This window comes from Amyelois transitella, chromosome 18 (genome assembly GCF_032362555.1).
Source record: "Amyelois transitella isolate CPQ chromosome 18, ilAmyTran1.1, whole genome shotgun sequence".
In the NCBI taxonomy this organism is placed as follows: domain Eukaryota; kingdom Metazoa; phylum Arthropoda; class Insecta; order Lepidoptera; family Pyralidae; genus Amyelois; species Amyelois transitella.
In genome coordinates this window covers 5097136-5117501 of record NC_083521.1, presented here as the reverse complement: position 1 = coordinate 5117501, position 20366 = coordinate 5097136, and the positions used below count along the sequence as shown (strand labels likewise).

The window sequence follows — 20366 nt, the reverse complement described above, 5'->3', positions numbered from 1 at the left end:
AAGTGGCCTGTTGCGGGAGTGATGATTAGGGCTCGACCGCCACCAAAGAGAAGGTCTTCCTCCAGGCAAGATGTTATGCCCGGGGAATTGCGGCACACATGGATATGTTTTGTTCCTGACCGTATTTACTATGCCAATCATTTATTGCCATTCCTTTCGCTAAGATTCGTTCCTTGGTAAACTAAAACGAGAAAAAATACTTAAGCATAACTTAGACCCTAATTTATGGATAAGATTCAATGTTCGATGATGTTCGACACTAGCACCCGTGTTTATGTTTTCGATGTATATGAAATTTTGAGAATATAACAAATTTGGAAAGCTCACAACTAAAAAGATTAAAAGTCATAAGTTTCAAAACACATTTTCATAAATACACTTAAAAATCCTACTACTATTATAAAGGCGAAAGTTTGTATGGATGTATGGATGTTTGTTACTTTTTCACGCAAAAACTACTGAACCGATTACCATGAAATTTGGTATGTAGGTAGCTGAAGACCCAGAATAACACATAGGCTACTTTTTATCCCAGAGTTCCCGCGGAATTGATAGGGTTTCCATTCGGACGAAGTCGCGGGCGGCCTCTAGTAGACAATAATTTAACAAAATGTTAACCACTTACCGGTGAAAGGTTAGATTCGGCCTGTTTTTGCTTTGGCATAGGGCGCAATATGCTATAGAACACTTCATCTAATAGTATATTTTCGATTAATATTCACATAAAGTCGAAAAACACGGGAAATCGTAAAAACATCACGATGACAGGCTTGACAAAACCAACCTTAGATTAATCGATTTCAGATCGCCATCCCATCCCTACTCTATTTAGTTTATTTATTTGTAGTTCAGCCAGCTGTCAGCAGTTTCCTAAATGTGAGTTGAAAGTTTTCAGGTTGCAAATCAAATTTTGTTTTTAAAACGTAGTGGATAAATTCTCGTTGGTTTTACTTTCTTGGTTTTTGATTTTCTGAAACACAATCTTAACAGTAAACATTGTAGTTTGTGGATACCACATAATGGACGAGCTACGAGCATATTTTAGTCATCCTTGCCCGTCTTCTCAAGTCAAGAGACTCGTCGGGCCTCTGACCGGCGGTTTCCGAATAACAAAGGAGGATACTTTGAATGAGTATAATAGAAAAGAGGAACACCGCCGTACTCAAGCCCTCAGCGGCACGGACTATGCTAGAGAAGTTAAGGAGAAAGAAACTGCGACATACTTGAAGGTAAATCCATTATTATAATGTTTAAATGCATACCTAGTTGTATTATGTCCTGGCGTTGGTCCTGCTTGCGCCTTCCCTGGCGAGGACCAATAACTGTTTACGACCACTGGGATGTACCGTAGATGAATTTTTTAATTTATTTTGAAATGCATACTCTCTATTAGATATGTTATAGTAATGCTACTTAAATATTACATTTTATCAATCTAGCATAACTGTAACCAGTGCGGTTCGAGCTTCAAAGTTTAGTAAAAAACATGTATCATTCCAAAATTTCAGTCTGCTGTAAAATAACTATAAATGCAATAAATTAGAATTAAGTGAATAAAAATAAAAAATATATTAGATGAACATTAATCTTTTTATTAAAAACATAAATTGATAACAAGGCTCAACTCTTAAAACGGGCCACCGCCAGAGAGGTTGGGGAGGGGGTGGGGAGGGTGCGGGAGGGTTTGTATGACCCCCCCCCAAGTATTTTTTTTTGCCGGAAGCCCCCCCTTTTTTTTATACGAATTTTTGAAAATCTAAAAAATTGCACTAAACAACGCAATATTTTCGGTTTGTCATTGTAAACTGTGTTAATTTAGTATTAAATAATTAGTTTGTCCATTAAACATGTACAACACATTAATTAATATATTTTAGCACTAAAAATATAGTTAAAAACTTTGCTTAAAAGTAAAAACAAAAAAGACACTAACTATGAACAGAACGCAATCCGCCGTTTTGGTTATGTGCTACTGTCATCTTATCTACTGACTTCGAAAGTAGCTGTCGGTAAACGGACAGCAGGGGGTGCAGGGGGGCGCAGCAATGAAAAGAAACAAATTAGTCACAAATCAAACTCGGTTTGGTTAGGTTAGGTTAGGTTGGTGTAAACCACCAAAGCGGAGCGAGCGGAGCGTTCAAACTGAGTAAAAAAGTATAATAGACAGTACGTATAGGTTAGGTTAGGTTTAACTCACCTTCACCCCTTTCATCCCTTCTGACTTTCCCCTCCCTTGCCCATCTGGCGGTTAATGACCTTTAGCACACTTTTTATATGAAAACTTTAAAAATTCGTAAAAAAAAAACTATAGGCTTCCGGCAAGGGGGGGTCACGGGAGGGGGGGTGTTAACCCCTCCCCCATCCCCCTGCCCCCTCCCCACCCCTCTCCGGCGGTGGCCCGTTTCAAGAGTTTAACCAAGGGTATCATTTAAGCTATCACCAATTTAATTAGTTTTGTGTTTCTTAAATAATAGGGTTTGTCCTCAACATAGTAGATCTGTCACCAAAATGTAGTCACCAAACAATGCAAAATCAGTTCCACAATAAATCACCTAAAATCCTGAGATATAAGGTCTAGTACCAAATAAATGTTTTTGTATGTATTATAATAGGTGTGTCCTAATAAGTATTTAAGCAAACTAATTTATAGAGATCACCAATAAATCATATTATGTTACTAGAAAATTGCATTAAGTTCAAATAAAAAATTAGGGTTGTCATCATCGTTTCAACCAAAAGATTCTGCTACTTAACTAGACTCCCAAGGTTCTAAATTTCCACTGGTAGTATAAATTATATTTAAATAAAATTTTTAGCAGAGTAGTAAATAAAACAATTAAAGTTAAAATAATCAATATTTATTGTTGAAAATAATTACCACTGAACAATCAGCGCTGGTTTAAAATAGCTGGCTTATGGCTAGCAGAATAATAGATAAAACACTTAATTAAAGTTAAAATAATCAATATTTATTCTTAAAAATAATAACCACTGAACAATCAGCGCTGGTTTAAAATAGCTGGCTTATGGCTAGCAGAATAGTAGATAAAACACTTAATTAAAGTTAAAATAATCAATAGTTAACTACTACCCATCGTTGAGGCCGGATTGGTCAATTTTTAAAGCGCGCCAATTTGTCTCCGCCCCTTTGATCATTTTTTCATTAAAATTATAAATTGATGTATTAAATTGGTAACGAATACTATTAATTTAATATCTGAACGAAATAAAATGTTACTACTGTATTGGTGACAAAATATCAAATAAAAAGGAGTCGCAGTCAGGGATCGATAATCGATTTATTTGGTGACAGATCTACCATTCTGAGCACAGAGCTATTATTTAAGTAACAAAACTATTATTATAAGAACGAAGTTTATATTCATGTAATTCAATATAATTTTATTGGTTATCGATCTCTTATTTTACACATATATTACCATTAATTTGATAATTCATACCTGGGAACAATTTTTGTTTATCTGAGAACGAAAATATTTCGTGGCGATAGATCTATTTATTAGGTGATACAACTTGATGACAAATATAAATTTTGGTGATAGAAAATATAGTTCCCTTTAACCGATAACAACCACTCAGGGTAACTTCTTTCATAGAGTAGTTTTTTTACAGTCTGGATACACTTTTCTATGTTCCTGAACACAGCAAAGTATGAACTCTTTTGTTCTTCTTCAGCTGTGATAAGTCCTCAAAATCTTGCATTAAGATACAACTTCTGTTGTCGATTTGCAGTCGAGATAGAAAATTATGTGCTCTTTTCCGATGCGAAATTTTCTAGTGTTTTGTCTGAAAGAAAAGGAAAATAAGTTAAATGACAAAAAAATTAACAACAATTTTAAAAAGAATAACAAATAGTCAATTACACTTACCAAACAACTTTTAAGTCATTTCTTTTTTCCCAAATCTGAAGTTTTGTCCATGTTGAAGTTGCCACTCATTTTCTTCTTAGTTTGGTTATCAACTTCATTATCAAATCACAGTCAATTTAACCTCACGAATATTGTAAAATAGGACTGAGAGAACTTGTCGATTATATGGTAATTTTGCACCATTTAATGGTAGCTAGGCAATGATATTTTTGTTTATCACTCCATTATTTCAAATTTGCAAATAAAACATTGAACTAATATTTTTTTCTAGACAGGGTTAACTTGAAATTTAAAGAACACCCTAATGACCTCGCTCCACAGTGTGGAGGTCATTCTAAGTATCCATTTTAGTGAAGTGTTCATTACAAATTGTCTATCACTTTCAGAATGAAACAGAACGCGAGCAGTGGCAGAGTGTTTCAGGTGGATTGGAATCTTTAGAGCACTTGTCAACATGGGGAGTCTCTTTACAGAACTTTGCAGAACTTACAGAAGATGCCATGACAGAAGTATACAGTAAATATTCCTTCCAGAGGAAAGAGGAAACAAATAACCTAGCTATTAATGAATACAAGCAAGAGGTACATAAAATTTAAAAATAATGTTAAGTTTCACTAATAAGGTTGTACAATCAGGAATGTTTATACCTAGTAGAAGTTATAAAGTAGTATCTTAGCTACATTTTTATCCACTTCTATGTACTTAACATAATAGGGTAACTCGGAACTAAGTTAGAATATAATGTGGAACGTAACATTGCTGTGAAAGCCTTTGGCTGATGGGTCATCAATTATTTTAAATAAACCTTTTAATAAAATTCTATGTTTTTAGATTCTTGATAGAATCAGAGCCTACCCAGTGGTCATCGTAGAAGGTCCAACTGGTTGTGGTAAGACAACCCAGGTTCCCCAGTGGATCCTTGACGATTGTTATCAGAGTAGAAGGTCGTGCAAGATCATAGTGACCCAACCGAGGAGAATTGCTGCAATATCCATTGCCAAGAGGGTGGCCCAGGAAAGAGGATGGGATGTTGGAGGCCTTGTTGGTTATCAGGTAAGACAGTTTTGATGTAGTATGAATAAAAAAATAGGGGTATGTTTGGTCTTCTTGCCTGTGATTTCCAGGAACACAAAATAATATCATAAGACTATTTCCATGGGCTAGCAGCCTATCATTGTCTAAATCGTATTTCCATCATTAAGCTATCAACCTTTTAGCCTTTTTGAGACTATTGGTCCTATACCTCATAAGGGTCAAAGTTGGTTCCATGCATATTACATGTCATTGTTGCTAACCAACATGAATTTGGATTTATAATTTGGATGTTTGTTACTTGATTGTTTTGTTTTTCCATTAGGTGGGACTAGAGAACAGAACAACAACAGACACACGCATTCACTATGTCACCACAGGCATCTTGCTGCAGAAATTGGGTGAGCAACTTTGTTTAATCATATAAGTATGTTTTAACAATGAAAAATTGCAAAAACAAATTCATTGCAATAACTATCAGTTTATTTCTCCTTTGCTAAACCAAAAATGTTAAGAAAACATTTATATATAATTGACACATATTTGCAGTGGCTGCCAAGAACATGAATGAGTACACACATATAATACTTGATGAAGTACATGAGCGCGGGCAAGAGATGGATTTTCTCTTACTTGTTGTCAAGAAACTGCTTTACACCGTGTCACCTGGAGTGAAAGTGGTCCTTATGTCAGCTACGTTTGACCGTGAAGCATTTGCTAATTACTTCCTCATACCGACCCCTAGAGGTCACCTTATGTCTTCATGCATCAAAGTTGTGAAAAATGAACCAATGTTCACAGTGAAGACATTTTATCTCAATCATCTGAATAAGTTTGGATCGGTTAGTATTATAGGTTTGTCCAGTTGTGAGTTAAATATAAAGAAAAATTTACAAAATTCATTTAATGCCTGTAAAGACGAGGGAATTATAAACATAAATGTCTTTACATAAATAAGTATATGATTTTGCGATTTATTTAACTATTTATTCCTTCATTAATGGTGAAGTTGTAATTCAAGTGTTACCATTATCTAACAGATACTTCAAATGGCAACACCAAAAAATAATGAGCCTGGAATTGCCCCAGAGATGCACCAACTTGTGGTAAAATTGCTGCATGCATTTGAACTCATAGACAAAAATGAGGATAATTATGAAGACCGTGATGAAGCAGATTTGCCTTCTGTTCTCATCTTTTTGCCTGGTATCAATGAGATTGAGGATCTGTATGCGTGTTTGACTGACTTAAGTTTGAGGTAAGATATTGGCAGAATGAGTACCATTGAGATCAAATTTGTGCATTACTGAGTACCTAATAAGTTAAAAAGTTTCTTGAAAAGTTGGTTTAAAAGTTCATTTTTTTTAAGGTTTAGATTAGAACTATCAACAATCTTAAATGAATTCTCATTCAATCTAGGATTCTGAATAGACCTACCTGGTACTGACACATTGGTATCTAAAAGTTACTGCACCATTAAATTCCCAATGCCCAATCACATTACAAAAATAAACCAATCTGATTGCTTGTCCAATAGACAAAAACTAACAGACGCAGAGAGCGCAAAATACAAGTGGTGGGTCCTGCCTTTACATTCGACGATCACTGCCGAAGAACAAGTGCGAGTGTTTCAGCGAGCGCCGCCGGGACATCGCAAGATCATATTGGCTACCAATATCGCTGAAAGTTCCATCACCGTGCCCGATATTAAATATGGTGAGCTATGATCAAAATAAAAGTGTGTGCTGCCGATATATTCAACAATCACAGCCGAGGAACTAATGCGAGTGTTACAGCCTACGTGATGACTTTTATATCAGCGATGTAAATCATCTATCCTATAGCTGAACGGACAGAACATGAGTGCTCTTGACGACAGTTTTAGTGACAAAAACCATCTTTGTACACCACAAACATGATTTAAATGGGGCTTAATCTGTCTTATTTTATGAAGGTTCTTTTCTTGTCTCTGTGGAACAGTTGTGGACTACTGCCTGGTGAAGATGCTGATAGCGGACGAACAGACCAGCTTCACGTCGCTACAACTGCAATGGGCCTCGAAGACTAACTGCGAGCAACGCGCAGGTCGAGCCGGCAGAGTTAGAGATGGCAGAGTCTACCGGCTTGTCACTGATAAGTTTTATGTGAGTTTTAAATATGATTACGCCTCTTTTCTGAAGAGATATTGTCCATCTTTCACATAGCTTTACATACTAGTTGCTTCATTTCACCCTATTAGCTTTTGCTCTAGTGATGCATGTGTAATCCTTTTCAGACATTGCAACCCTTTTCAGGTTTATTTGAAATGAAATTAAATGTGTACTCATCATACTCATTGCCCTTACCTAGGGATTGGGAAACAATTATTTAAAAAAAGATTAGAAATTAATATTTTTTTAAATTGGTAAAAACTCATTTGACGAAGAAGACAGACAATACAGCATAATTAGCGTGACCCTGTTCAATGTGCAGTTTGTTTCAATAAAAATAATTTGCGTTTACAGAACAGTCTCAGCCAAGACTGTCCCCCGGAGATAGTCCGCTGTCCCCTGGAGAGGCTGGTGCTCCTGTCGAAGATGCTGGACATGGGCCCGCCCAGCGACGTGCTGGCGCTCGCCATGGACCCCCCGGACATGGCCAACATACACCGCACCATCCTCGTGCTTAAAGAGGTACTGCTAATAGAAATATTACGACTGATTCTGATAATATACTGCTCTCTCCCGACCACCCACGGGTCTACCATAAACCTAAATCTCTTACAATTGTCCCCTGGAGATTGTGCACTATATTGTCTACAATTAATTTTTGTTTTACTGTGATGACCTATATCACGTAACAATGAGTTAGACCTTAAATCTAAGAAAAATAATAATAATACACACATTACACTTTTTAATAACTTATCACTGTTCAGAGAAAAAATCCACCATAAGTCCACCATAAGTCACCATTTCAACAGATCGGCGCCTTAAAGAAGACCTTGGACGACGATTGGTGCACATCGGATGGCGATATCACGTACTTGGGCCGCGTCTGCGCCAAACTGCCGCTTGATGTTAAAGTCTCCAAGCTTATTGTCCTAGGGCATATTTACGGCTGTCTTGAGGAGAGCATTATTATGGGTAAATAACTATCTTTAACACTGCAGTGAATTTATATGAGTACAACTGACTGGAAAACAATTTTTAACACCACCCAATACTATTGATTCTATTGACGGCTCGGGAGATACGTGGGCCACTTAAATACACCAATCAAGGCGAGGTGATACAGCAGATCTCCCAAGCCCAACATACATACTGTTATTTTTATTTTATTTATTGTATGCTTAACTTTTATTTAAACATGTTTGTTTCCACAGCCGCGGCGATGTCTGTGAAGAACATATTCAGCAGCCCTTTTCGCGAGAGACTGAACGCCTATAATTCAAAGCTGACATGGGCTGACGGCTCCATGAGCGATTGTATAGCTTTCTTGAATGTTTATAAGGTAAGTGTTTATTATTACGACGCATCCCTATATAAAATAATTTTAATAATATCATTTTTCCCTGCCGGCACAGTTATACCATTGAAAGAATCTCATGATTGGTCGGTCCTTACCAACAAACAATCAAAATTACAAACTTTACCTCTTTATAGAATTAGTATAGAAATAAATATGAACAGCCAAGTAGACATCATAACTATTTCACTGTACATATCAATAAAAACAAATTTAAACAGCTCTTTTTGTACATTTACACTTGTCAACGCAAATACACTTGTATGTCATTTTATTTTTCACTGTTTCTCTCCTTAAGGTGTGGAATCACCTGCGCAAGCAGAAATACTTCAAGCAGCATGGAAACGACGAAGCACAATGGGCGCGTCGTTTCTACGTCCAAGTTAGAGCTATGAAGGAACTGGACGACTTAGTGAGGGAACTGCGGATGAGATTGTCTAGAGAAGGCATCGAGCCACTGAAGGGGAACTCGCCGTGGGACAAACACGAGATTTCTTTAGTACTGAAGGTAAGGTCCTTATTGTTGATTAGTGTCGCCCTATTAATAGCCGCTTTAACGTCCAAGTTAGAGCTATGAAGGAACTGGACGACTTCATAAAAGTACGGATGAAATTGTTCAAAGAAGGCACTGAGCCTCTGAAAGGGAACATCAGTTTCTAAGTTCAAAAGGAACTGGACGACTTAGTGAGGGAATTTCGAACTGAACGGGAACTCACCATGGGACACAATATTGCTTTAGTCTTGAAGGTGGGTTTACCTTTTAAGGTTTGAGTAAGGCATTAAGTCCTGCTGTTGTATATTTTTGAGTAGATTAAGAATTCAGTTTCATGCCACTGTATTTATAAGTTCACTTTTTGTACAGGTGATCGTAGCAGGCGCGTTCTATCCGCAGTACTTCGTGCAAGTATCTTCAGACGAAGACAGAGAGCGCAACGCCGTGAAAATGTTAGGCGGACTCGATCCGAGAAACACGGTCAGTTGAAAAATTATTTGACACAATATAAAATACAAACTTTATTTAAACTAGAAGACTTAAAATGGAGTTTTATTGTGTAAGAATCTATTGCTCATACAAATTCATAAGTATTAAAGTTTATTAAAGATTCTGAAACCCAAATGATTATTGAAAACATAAGACTTTAAAAAAAAACAGGCGTTTGAAAACAACTAATCCATCTCCTTAAATTATTTATGAACCTGATTTGTCGAACATTTTTTCACCCACTAGTCTGAACCTTTTCTCCGACAGTCGTTTGGCCTACAACATAAGTTTTAGTCAAGGCGACAGGATTTTTTTTCTCCGACAAACGATTAATAACGACATAACGATTCCCCGAAAAAAAGAAGTCCATTTTGTCGACGAATGTTTTACAGCCCTGTCGGCGAACGATAGTCATTCGTAAGTCAAACCACCTTCGAAGTACAGATTCAGAATCTTACCGACGCTTTTTTTCCATCAACGTTTGTATTGCCCTTATATATTCAGGTGTACCTGAAAGATTTCCCCAACCAGCAGCCGGGCGACGTTTACACGTCGGCCATTAAGAGGGCTGTGAGGCAGCAGATCGGGGACGAGCCGCGTGTTACATTTGATAGGAACAGCAGGTACAGATTTCTATCGTATGTCTTATCATCATAGATCGGAATAGGTAGATTGATTTTATGTACTTGCATCATGAATTACAATTGAAAAGCATAACATGGATAAGCCTCTTTTCCGGGATTCCATTTCAGTACTTACACTTACAGTAAACTACATTGTCCGCGGGTAACATATGACTACAATTTACATGAACGAAGTCGGGGGAAAACTTGTAAAAAGTTCCGGAAAAAATCTTAATAATTTACAAATCCTGCAATCCCGGAGGTATGTCCATATTAATATATAGTACGTTTCAGTTCATTGACCCCAATTCAATCTACCTATTCCGATCTCTGCTTATCATAGTCGGATGGCGAATAACTACAATACTTTAAATATAACTTAATGAGAATGACAGCAGCGCCCGAAGCATGGCACGCGCAATGCCTTTTTTATCTCGCGAAAAACTATCGCTCTTCCATTTCATGTCATAGTAAAAAGCGAAATTGCGATAGTTTTTTTGCGCGATAAAAACTGCGTTGCGCATGCTACAGGGGTACGACAAATATACATATGACTATGATATGTTATCGATAGTGGTTATTCATGTCATAATAAATTTAAAGTAGTTTATGTTAAACTTATTCGCAATCCCTCTTTCTCTTATCTTTTTAGCGTATTTCCACTGTGTTAGTTCTAACAATTTATATTTTACAGGAAAGTATTCCTCACATTCTCGGATAATCAAAGTTCTAAGAACGATACGAATAGTGGTGTAAGTATTGCATTTTTATTACACATGTTACAGACGTTTGCTACCTACCTTGGTAAAAATTAAAGATTTTGAAAAGCTTGTTCACCACCTTTTAACTCTTGCTTTTGCTCTTAATTATTATATGCATGTGTTATTGTTTCAATGTAGTCTCAACACAACGCAAAACTTGTTTTTATCCAGTATTTTACCTGCTAGCCGAAGGACAAACAGGGCCGACATTTCTTTTAGTTTAATTAAATTTAATTAAGTTGTTTGTATTTGTGACAGGATCCCACAATTCCCGGTCAAGTATTGTTGCCAGTGTATAAAGCGATCAAGGCTAGGCAATTGAGGATGGATATCAGGATACCATTGCTCCCGTAAGTGTTTCATCGCCTGAATCCATATGTCCAAAATGAAATAAAATAGAGTTGTATTTTTTTTTATTATTAACTGAAACTGCGGAGTATATTATGATGAATTATTACACAAAAAAAAAGCTACTTTGTAACTCTTAAAGGCAAATCTTTAGTCCATCAATGTAAAGTACTCGGCTATTTAATGATTCTATTTATATTTGTTTGTAGGTTCGAGAAGGCGAACGCATTGCACGCTATGTTAGAAGCCAGCAAGAACTCGCAGGACTTAGACACAATGGTCCCAAAACTACCGGAATTGGATGAAACTTACTTCCCGCTCAAGATATCACATGTAATGTCCAATCTCTTAACTGCCAGTCGAATTTTTCGGGAATATTTCTTTGTCAGTGGAGAGGCCTTTATAAACTCAAAAATATCAAGTTTTGGGGAATAGCTTAATCTATCAAGTAGTTTCGATATCTGAGTTTGTTTATAGTAGTACATATTGTTTTTAGCTGTAGCGGTGTGGCTTTAGAGATTGTTGACCCACTACCAAACTGTTTTAATGAGATTAGTTTATGTACAGAACAACATATGCTTGTCCGTAGAATCAAGTCTTGGATAGGTTTATTGAGCTCATGTATATACCGCGTTTTTCTTTTTGCATTCAGCTTTACAACGTGGGAAAGTTCTGGGTGCAATACGACGATGAATCGACTAAGGCGGAGCTACAAAAGATACATTTTGAATTAAACCAAATGAAGTTGCTCGCTTACACTGGTAATATATGTCCGGGTGATATGTTTGCTGCACCTTACGTGGACTCCAACGGGACTTCCATGAATAGAGCTAGGATACTGAGGATTTTGCCCAGAGACATGCTTGAGGTAAAATTGATGGAGTATTTATAATATAATTTACTAGCGGTCCGTCACGGCTTCGCCTTTGGTACATACATTGCCTATAACGCCCGCAGACAATGTATGTTTTCAAGGGGCAATGAATTTTCATGATTGGTTCTGTGTTTTTGACAATTAGCTCTTACAAACAAATTAACCGATGATCTACGGTGAGCGAAAACATTGTGAGTAAGCTGCACATTCAGGCAATTCAATGTATGCCCTTGACCCAGTATGGGCTTAGGTTCCCTTGCAAGAGTTGTGGAGGTCAGATGGGAGTCGTTTTGTGTAAAAACCTGACGCACCCAATCCAGGATCCATGGTCAAAGGCATACCCCGAGCTACTTTCCATAGTGGTGAGGATGTAGCCGAAACTATAGCCAGGAGGAAGAACAAGAGCTATTACAAACATATTATTTATCTCTTTATACAATTTTTTTATATTAATAATAAAGAATATACTTATTTTTTATGACTTGTGTTGTTCGTTCGTTCCTCGACGCTTGAATACTATAATTATTTGAACAATTTAGCTCTTTCATCTTCTGTAGCAAATATTCTTTTCTATCTACTGTTCCCCGACTGCGCTTCACCTTCTATTAAGTAAGCCTTACACTTATCGCTTCATTGGTGACCCCGCTTATACACGATGTCGCAATCAGAGCGTGAGAACAAAGGATTCGCGGTTCCCCAGGCATAACATCTACCTGGCGGAAGATCTTCCATCTGGGGGCGGTCGAGTTGAATCATCGCTAACGCTACAGACTTAGTTATTTGCATTTTAGGTCCTGTACATAGACTACGGCAGCTTCGGGCGCGTGAACCGCTGCAACGTGTACGCGCTGCCGGCGGGCGCGCGCGCGCGCTGCCCGCTGGCCATGCCGTGCGCGCTGGCCGCGCTGGCGCCGTCGCCGCTGCTGGAGCCGCACGCGCAGTGGACCAAGGCCGCGCTCATGAGCTTCCAACGACTCTGCGGACGGGGGCAATTGCTTGGGAAGGTAACATTTTGTACTGTTTTTTGTATCATTTTTATTTTAAAGGGCCGTGTGGTTTCCGGCTCTTTAGAATAGAACCACTTCCATGGATGTTGAAGGCAAGTAACGGATACGCTAACTTGGGATTCCTCGAGATTATAGACGATAGATTAGCGATCTGTCACTATTTGAAGCGATACAGCTGAAAATGAACTTTCAGTCTTTTCAAAACTATTGGCTCTGTCTTACCAACGACAGTTATAGATGTGACTACATGAATGTATGTATTTTTTAATATAGTATATTTAAGGGCGTCTAATATTTAGTTTTGTCTTATCCAGGTATACTCCGTGACTCATGGCGTTGTATCCATCGAACTTCTGGCCGAAGGTGGGAAGGTCAGCATCAACAAGGAACTGCTGAAGGCAGGGTATGCCATTCCATGTGAAGAGAGCTATGACTCCAAGGTATGTTTACTTAATTACCATTTGTTAATAAATTTAAAGTTTAAATAGTACAACACAGGAGACATTGGAATACCTTTGTAGTGCACTTTCGGTTATTCTGAATATCCCCTTTATTAAGAGATCCTCGAACTGATCCCTGAAATATTATCAAAATCGACTCTCAATTGTTGTCACTTGTACAATTGTATTGGTAGATGCCTCAATGAAAACCAATTAATTTTAACTAACTGACGAGTAATGTAATGTATGAGTTGTTTAAATTGTTTGTATTTAAATATTTTACAAATTAACGTATTTTTCGTGGATGTTTTAGATCAATCACGACCTCCGTGAAATGGCGACAGAACTAGACATGAAGCAAAAGCGGGCGTATAACAAGGAACAGACTGAACTGGCGTTCTACCAACTGCGAGAAATCGAACTTCCCGCTGCCAAAGACTGCAACTCCGAAGTGGTTCTCAAGGGGCCTTACACGTGAGAAACCAGTTCATTCATTTGCTTAAAGACATTATTAAAGTAAAATAAGAACCGAAATAATGCGTAGGTACAACGTCAAGAATGCTTAAGAAAATGTGAGAAATCAAACCACGGGTCAATAAAAACAAGGCATTAAAGTTGAAGTGTTTCTCAGGGCTTTACATGTGAGAAATCTATTTTAATACTTAATAAATTGTACAGTCAAGAATAAGCAGTAATTGGAAATGGCAATCCCATATGTGCGAAATGGAATTTGTCAATGAATTTTACATTAACTGAAATTTTTCTCAAGGGGCTAGCAAATGAGAAACCGTATAAGTATATTTGATTAAAGAAATAAAAGCGAGCGTATAAATTACGAATTGCTCGAAAATGCAGTGACCATGTTTAATTATTTCAGTTAATTCTTTTTACACATAGTGGTGATACGAGATGATACGTATTTTATTCTTCCACAGGCCATTAGAGACAACACTACACAACTTGATGTACGCCAGCCGCGAGAAAATGGTGCAAGTCGAGTGGAACTCCGTCAATTCAGTTCTCCTGGACACAGACCCGCAAGAAGTATACGAGAGGTATGTTATATCACAAATATTAATCATCGTCCACCTGGAGTTAGCCTCAGTAACTTCTCTGGGAAGAATTATCAGGAACCGCCTATGAACGCGATTAAGGAGCGGGGTAGTGGGAACGTGAAGGGAAGTATTTATGTCAGAAGGCATAAGTGACGAAACAAGGCAAGTCCCGTCTGGCTAGAGCTTGTTAAGTTTACTACTACGTAGAAGATAGGCCTCATAAAATGCATGTTAACAGTTAAACGATCATAATAAATAAAATAATTTACCTTATTCTTGTTTCGGTCATTTAGGTTGGATTCCCAGCTCGGAGAAGTAGTTATACTTATTTTCACCGATTTTACGCTATAAGCGGCGCAGCCATACCTGACAACCCTAAATTTTAAATATCTTTGTTGAATTTTGCTTATACGTAACAATAATTTGCAGATTGGTGGTAGCGGCTAACGTGGGTCAGAACCAAACCTCCAGCAAGTTGACTCTGAGACACACCACTCTGATGCCAAACATACCGGGTCTGCCAGCTATCATTGCACTTCTGTTTTGTCCAGTGTGAGTGTTAAATCTTTGCGGCAACTTCTACTCCCATCTTTATCGTACGAGGGCTACTCAACATATATTACTCAATCAAATAAATCAATACTTTACTTCATAAACAATGTTGCACTTTGCCACACGACTAGTCTGGCCAATGTAAGGTTGGGAAGCCAAACCTTATTTATTGTCCTGATCTGGTATGACGCCAGAACCAACGCTGAGTTGCGCAGAGGTTGTTGTTGCAACTAAGACCTTGTTATGAATATTCAGTTACCATTCTCCCTGTAAGAATTTGTCCTGGTTGAATCCTTTCTGAGGAGCCGAGTCAGTATTACATTTCTATCTGATTTTGGTAATTCATGATTTTGGTAACTAAGAATGTGCATTCCCCTCACGATATTTTGCCTTGCTACTTTGTCTTTCACTCGGTAACGAAAAAATATTATTTAAGTTATATAATCTCCTACTGCTTCAACTTTTTTTAACAAACAAGCTATTTTGGCCTAAATATGTGAGAACATTTAAATGGTCTCTAATTTAGTTGTATAAGATTGTTTGCTTCCTGAAGACAATTAAAAAAAAAAACTCAAGAACAATTTAACCGAATTGATCCTATGTTTTTGTGTCTTAAAGGAGACTAACACACCATGATTCGTTTTAATTTATACTTATTGTGTGTGTTTGCATGTTATATTATTATCTAGTGCGGAGTTACGACGCGATGCAGAAGCCACGCGCTACGTGAGCGTGCTGTGCGGGCTGGGCAGCGGCGAGGACGCCACGCCGTACTTCCCCGAGCACGACCTGCTGCTCAACATCGACGCCGACCTCACGGTGGAGGACATCGGCCTGGTAACATATACATTGTATTGTTTTATGTGATAAAAATTAACATTTATACGAAAAAAAATCTTAATTTTTTGACCATGGTTTTCACCCATGGTTGTGACTAACTTCCGATAAGTTAAATCACGGGAGAGGTGAACTTTTCACCCTATATTGACTCTAAATGCCCGAGCTCACTAAAAGCAACTCAGAAGAAGCGCAGTTTGAAAGTGAGCCTACAATTAGTTATGCAAGAAACTCTTCAAAGTTGTTACACAGTGGCGCGGTGACAGAGCAGTAAGAGCGCGGGACAAATGTCGAGTTCTTGAGTTTTTCGTATTTCAAGTTGGTGCGAGCTCGCTAACAAACTGCGCTGCTGTTGACTTGCTTTTGGTGTGCTCAGGCCTTAAAAATTCTCATAGGTACCTTTTTGAGCGAAAGGTGGAAGCGCGTTTTTGATGAAATCTTAATTAGTATTTAAATTTAATTATCTTGCAATTTCTTTATCGTATTGATGATATTGTTGTCATTAACTTGAGGGCTTGATCACATGTGCATTCTGTGATCGCTCCGAGAAAGTTGTCACCTTGCACACCTTGTCTGTTGTTCAGCTAGTTATCAGACAAAATAAAATAATAATTTACAAAAACATATTACTTCCGTGTAGGCGTCAGGGTGAAATGAAAGCGTAGCGTAGTGAAATGAAACTCCAATCGCCATTATTGTTTGCCCTCAGATCAACCACATTCGCCACCTGATGGACTACATGATGTACTGCGGCGACGGCCAGGAGCAGCCCACCGCCGACGACGAGTTCCGCCCGCAAGTGCCCGCCGTCATCCGCAAGGATCTCATGAAGTACGCACAGACACAAATTTTTATATACATACATATAATCACATCTTTATCCCTTACTGGGTAGACATACCCAACAGCCTCACGAAGACCGAAAGGCCACGTTCGGCTGTATGTATAAACGGAATTGAGATTCAAATAGAGACGGGTACTAGCCCATCGCCTTAAAAAAGAATGACAAAGTTTATTAACCTTACCCTTAGTCGCCTTTTACGACACACATAGGAAGGAGATGGAATTTTCCTATTTTAAAGTGTCGGTAAATTTTTCAACAAAAAGACACTTTTATTTCCGTAGCCAAAGAAATGGACTTTTGACATGAAATTCACTTGTTTGCCTTACAAAACACTGCATTTCGTAAACGTCAATTTAGGGAAAGGCGATAGGTCCATAAAGCTTCTCTGCATCAGAGATTCCAAGCCCGCCAATAACTCAATCTTAGCTTAATCAGTGACGTAGTGGTTAAAAACGTGAACTGACACGAATAGAAATGTATTGATCTATTAAAGTTAAAAGAAATATGAATTTCGTATCACATTCAATAAGCGATAGGAAGTATTAAAGAAAATGTTGTTTTTATACGATAACTGTTATTCAACACACGATAAGAAAAAAATGCCGAAGAATCCAGTTTTAACTTGTAAATATATTGTGAGACTATATTATTTAAAGATAAATTAGCGGAGGGACTTACCCTGACTTTATGACGGCTAGAAACTGAATCGTATTCATAACATGAACCTGAAAAGGTCACATGTTTTACATTAGAATAGAATAGATTTATTTATAAATTTGGATACCTACCTTGTATCCAATTTTGAAAATAAGTCAATCTATTTATACCTATTATAACTACTACCGCTTCCAAAGCGCGTGTGTAGAAGAAGCGGAACAAACTACACTATAATATATATCTCTTAAATCGAAATCGTGGACGAATGTACATTATCTCCATCAAAAAAACATGAAATGTAAAACTAATTATTTTAATACGAATATTTCGTCAAACTCTCGAGTCAGTAGAGTGAATCCTACAAATATTGTAAATGCGAAAGTTTGTGAGTATGTCAGTATGGATGTTTGTTACTCTTTCACGCAAAAACTACTGAACCGATTACGATGAAATTTGGTTTGTAGGTAGCTGAAGACCCAGAACAACATATAGGCTACTTTTAATCCCGGAGTTCCCGCGGGATTGATAGGGTTTCCATGCGAAGTTACGAGTGGCCTCTAGTTTTATATATGCATGCAGCAGCAATTGAAAAAAAGAGGTGTGACGCGTCAAGTGAATAATTAGGAAACATAACTAGCAGGACTGTAAAAAAGTTCCCGCATATTTTCGATTCGAAATCTAGTATTTGGGGGTGCTATGATATGTTTCCGGGTCCGGTCCCTACTTTATAACTATCAAAGTGAAATAAATATAATGTGCATATTATTTATGTATTAATAGCGTTGAAAAATCACCTCGCATATTTTTATGGTTATTCTTCGGTCGTTACAAATTTATAAACAAAACACACACATATGGTCTTAAAAATAACTGATATTGATGAACTAATATATGATTTTGCTCTCAGTTTGCTAATGAAACGTCGTAAACACCGCGAGCCGCAAACTGTAGTGAACGCGTGGGAGTGGCGTTCCGTACAAGAGGAGGAACTGTTGGAGATTACTGAGCCCGATATGGTGGAGAGAGCGGTGGTGTTCCCGCTTCACACCCCACAGGAACTCCGTCCTGTGTCGCACGAGCGGCTGCTGGCCTTGAAGCAGGAGAACGATCAGCTCAAGATGTTGGTCAGCAGGTGAGAAAACTTTTATTGTCAACAGGTTCCCTGATCGCAGTGCTTTGTTTAAAACCCTCTTGATGAATTTATTCCCGTATTCTAATGCTACTTTTTTAGAACGGATGTTTTTTTCGCAATGATCATCTTTCTCCTAAAAAAAATATAGGAGGACGCAAAACTGAACTTGAGAAATATCACAAAAGATACTTTATGATCCCCAGAACATTAAAAGCGAGAGAAAGGGATGGAGTTATATAGTCTTGAATGCATTTTAAAACTTTATCTTCAAGTGTTTGTTGTATACCATGGGTTTGGTATTTGTGCAGGACGGCAATATCATCGAGCACGGACTTCACATGCAAGCTGTGCGGCACGGTGCCCATGCCGACACATGCCATGCGCATTCATCTACATTCCAACGCGCACAAAGAGAAAGAAGAAGACTTCAAAATGTTCCAATCTTAAATAACACGTTCTCTTTTTAATTTTGTTATATTTACTTTTCTATGTGATCTGACTTAAGTACCTACCTACTGCATTCAAAGTGCAGATTTATTTTTGTTTATTATGAGGGCTTTTATAAAGACCCTGCTTAAATCTTTATTCGTGTTACCCCTATAATAGACTCATCTTGTATATTCATTAATCATATTTTATTGATATAGTTTTGATTGATATCATTTAGATAAGAACTAAATTAGTTTTATATTGAAATTATAGCTAAGAAACTATATGTTTACAAGTAAACTGTAAACTATCGCAACCTTATTTCCTTTTCTTACCTATTAGTTAATCAGATTGAAATTTGAATATAGATCGAAAAATTACCATTTCAACTCTTTCTTACTATTGAAGCACTTCTGTCAGTGCACAACAGTAATGGTCAAAAATAATGTTAACTAAAAAAACGTACTTGTGTATTGTTCTATAAAAATAATTAGCGTAATAAAGAGTAAGAAAGGTCCAACTTTCAAGGAGATTATTGACTAAGATATTAGAATCAAGAAATAAAAGGAACTGATATTTTTGTTTAAATTAAGACACGATCAAAGCATAATGTGGATAATTTTCCATAATGCAGATAAATGTAATATTTTACCGAAAAATACATTGCTATTATAATGATTGCAGCTATAGACTGTAGCTATTTTCATCATTAAGGAACTCATATAATGCGGAATGATATTCGTTCCATTCATTGTATAGAATTCTTCACGATTACTTTTAAAACATAGCTTTTAAAAATGTTCCTTTAAATTACTTTTATTGGTTTGACAAGTCGGAATATTTTATTAAGCATAAAAATTTCTGCTCTTTGTGAGAAATTACAGTAAACGGCAAATGTTGCCTTCCAATACACTGAGTTAGCGATATAATGAATAAGTCTGTATCGCGACATAATAAGACTACTATATTTACTTTTGTCATATTTCGAGTCTTTATTAACCTTTTTGCCACTTCAGTATTTGATGTCACGATTCAAGGCAATATGTCGTTTACTCAATCTATTTGTAAGAAACATCTGTTGTTATTTTCCTAGGATGTACAGTACACTCAAACTTATGTCTATAAATAAAATAGACTATAGTCAAATAAAAATAAATGATTAGTTTTAGAATGAGCAGTTGTCATTCGTGTTTTTTGTTGGTTAATAAACAAGATAAATATTTATTGTGTTTCTATGGAAACTCAAGTTACTTATACCTTAACTTTTTTGCGTCGTCTTATCTTCGATGAGGGGAAATTAAAATAATTAAGACCGTCTACTACTCTTAAAGAAATGTAATCTACTTACGCCTTATTTCAAATAAAAGTTAGTAAATTATATTAGAAAAACACGCCA

General features: G+C 37.2%; 1 protein-coding gene across 1 annotated transcript; it reads left to right on the top strand.

Annotated features, from left to right (window-relative positions):
• Nucleotides 1-836: 836 nt before the first annotated feature.
• On the top strand, nt 837-20192 carry LOC106129529 (probable ATP-dependent RNA helicase spindle-E). The gene is made up of 27 exons (XM_060949372.1): nt 837-1229; nt 4277-4471; nt 4722-4943; nt 5248-5323; nt 5472-5764; nt 5963-6180; nt 6460-6638; nt 6903-7066; nt 7427-7594; nt 7885-8047; nt 8287-8414; nt 8728-8937; nt 9292-9402; nt 9916-10034; nt 10729-10786; nt 11054-11145; nt 11353-11476; nt 11796-12011; nt 12809-13021; nt 13339-13464; nt 13778-13938; nt 14400-14519; nt 14949-15071; nt 15761-15908; nt 16618-16739; nt 18317-18541; nt 18850-20192. The coding sequence occupies exons 1-27, from the start codon at nt 1020-1022 to the stop codon at nt 18986-18988; spliced, it is 4323 nt and encodes a 1440-aa protein (XP_060805355.1). The 5' UTR covers nt 837-1019; the 3' UTR covers nt 18989-20192.
• The last annotated feature ends 174 nt before the right edge of the window (nt 20193-20366 follow it).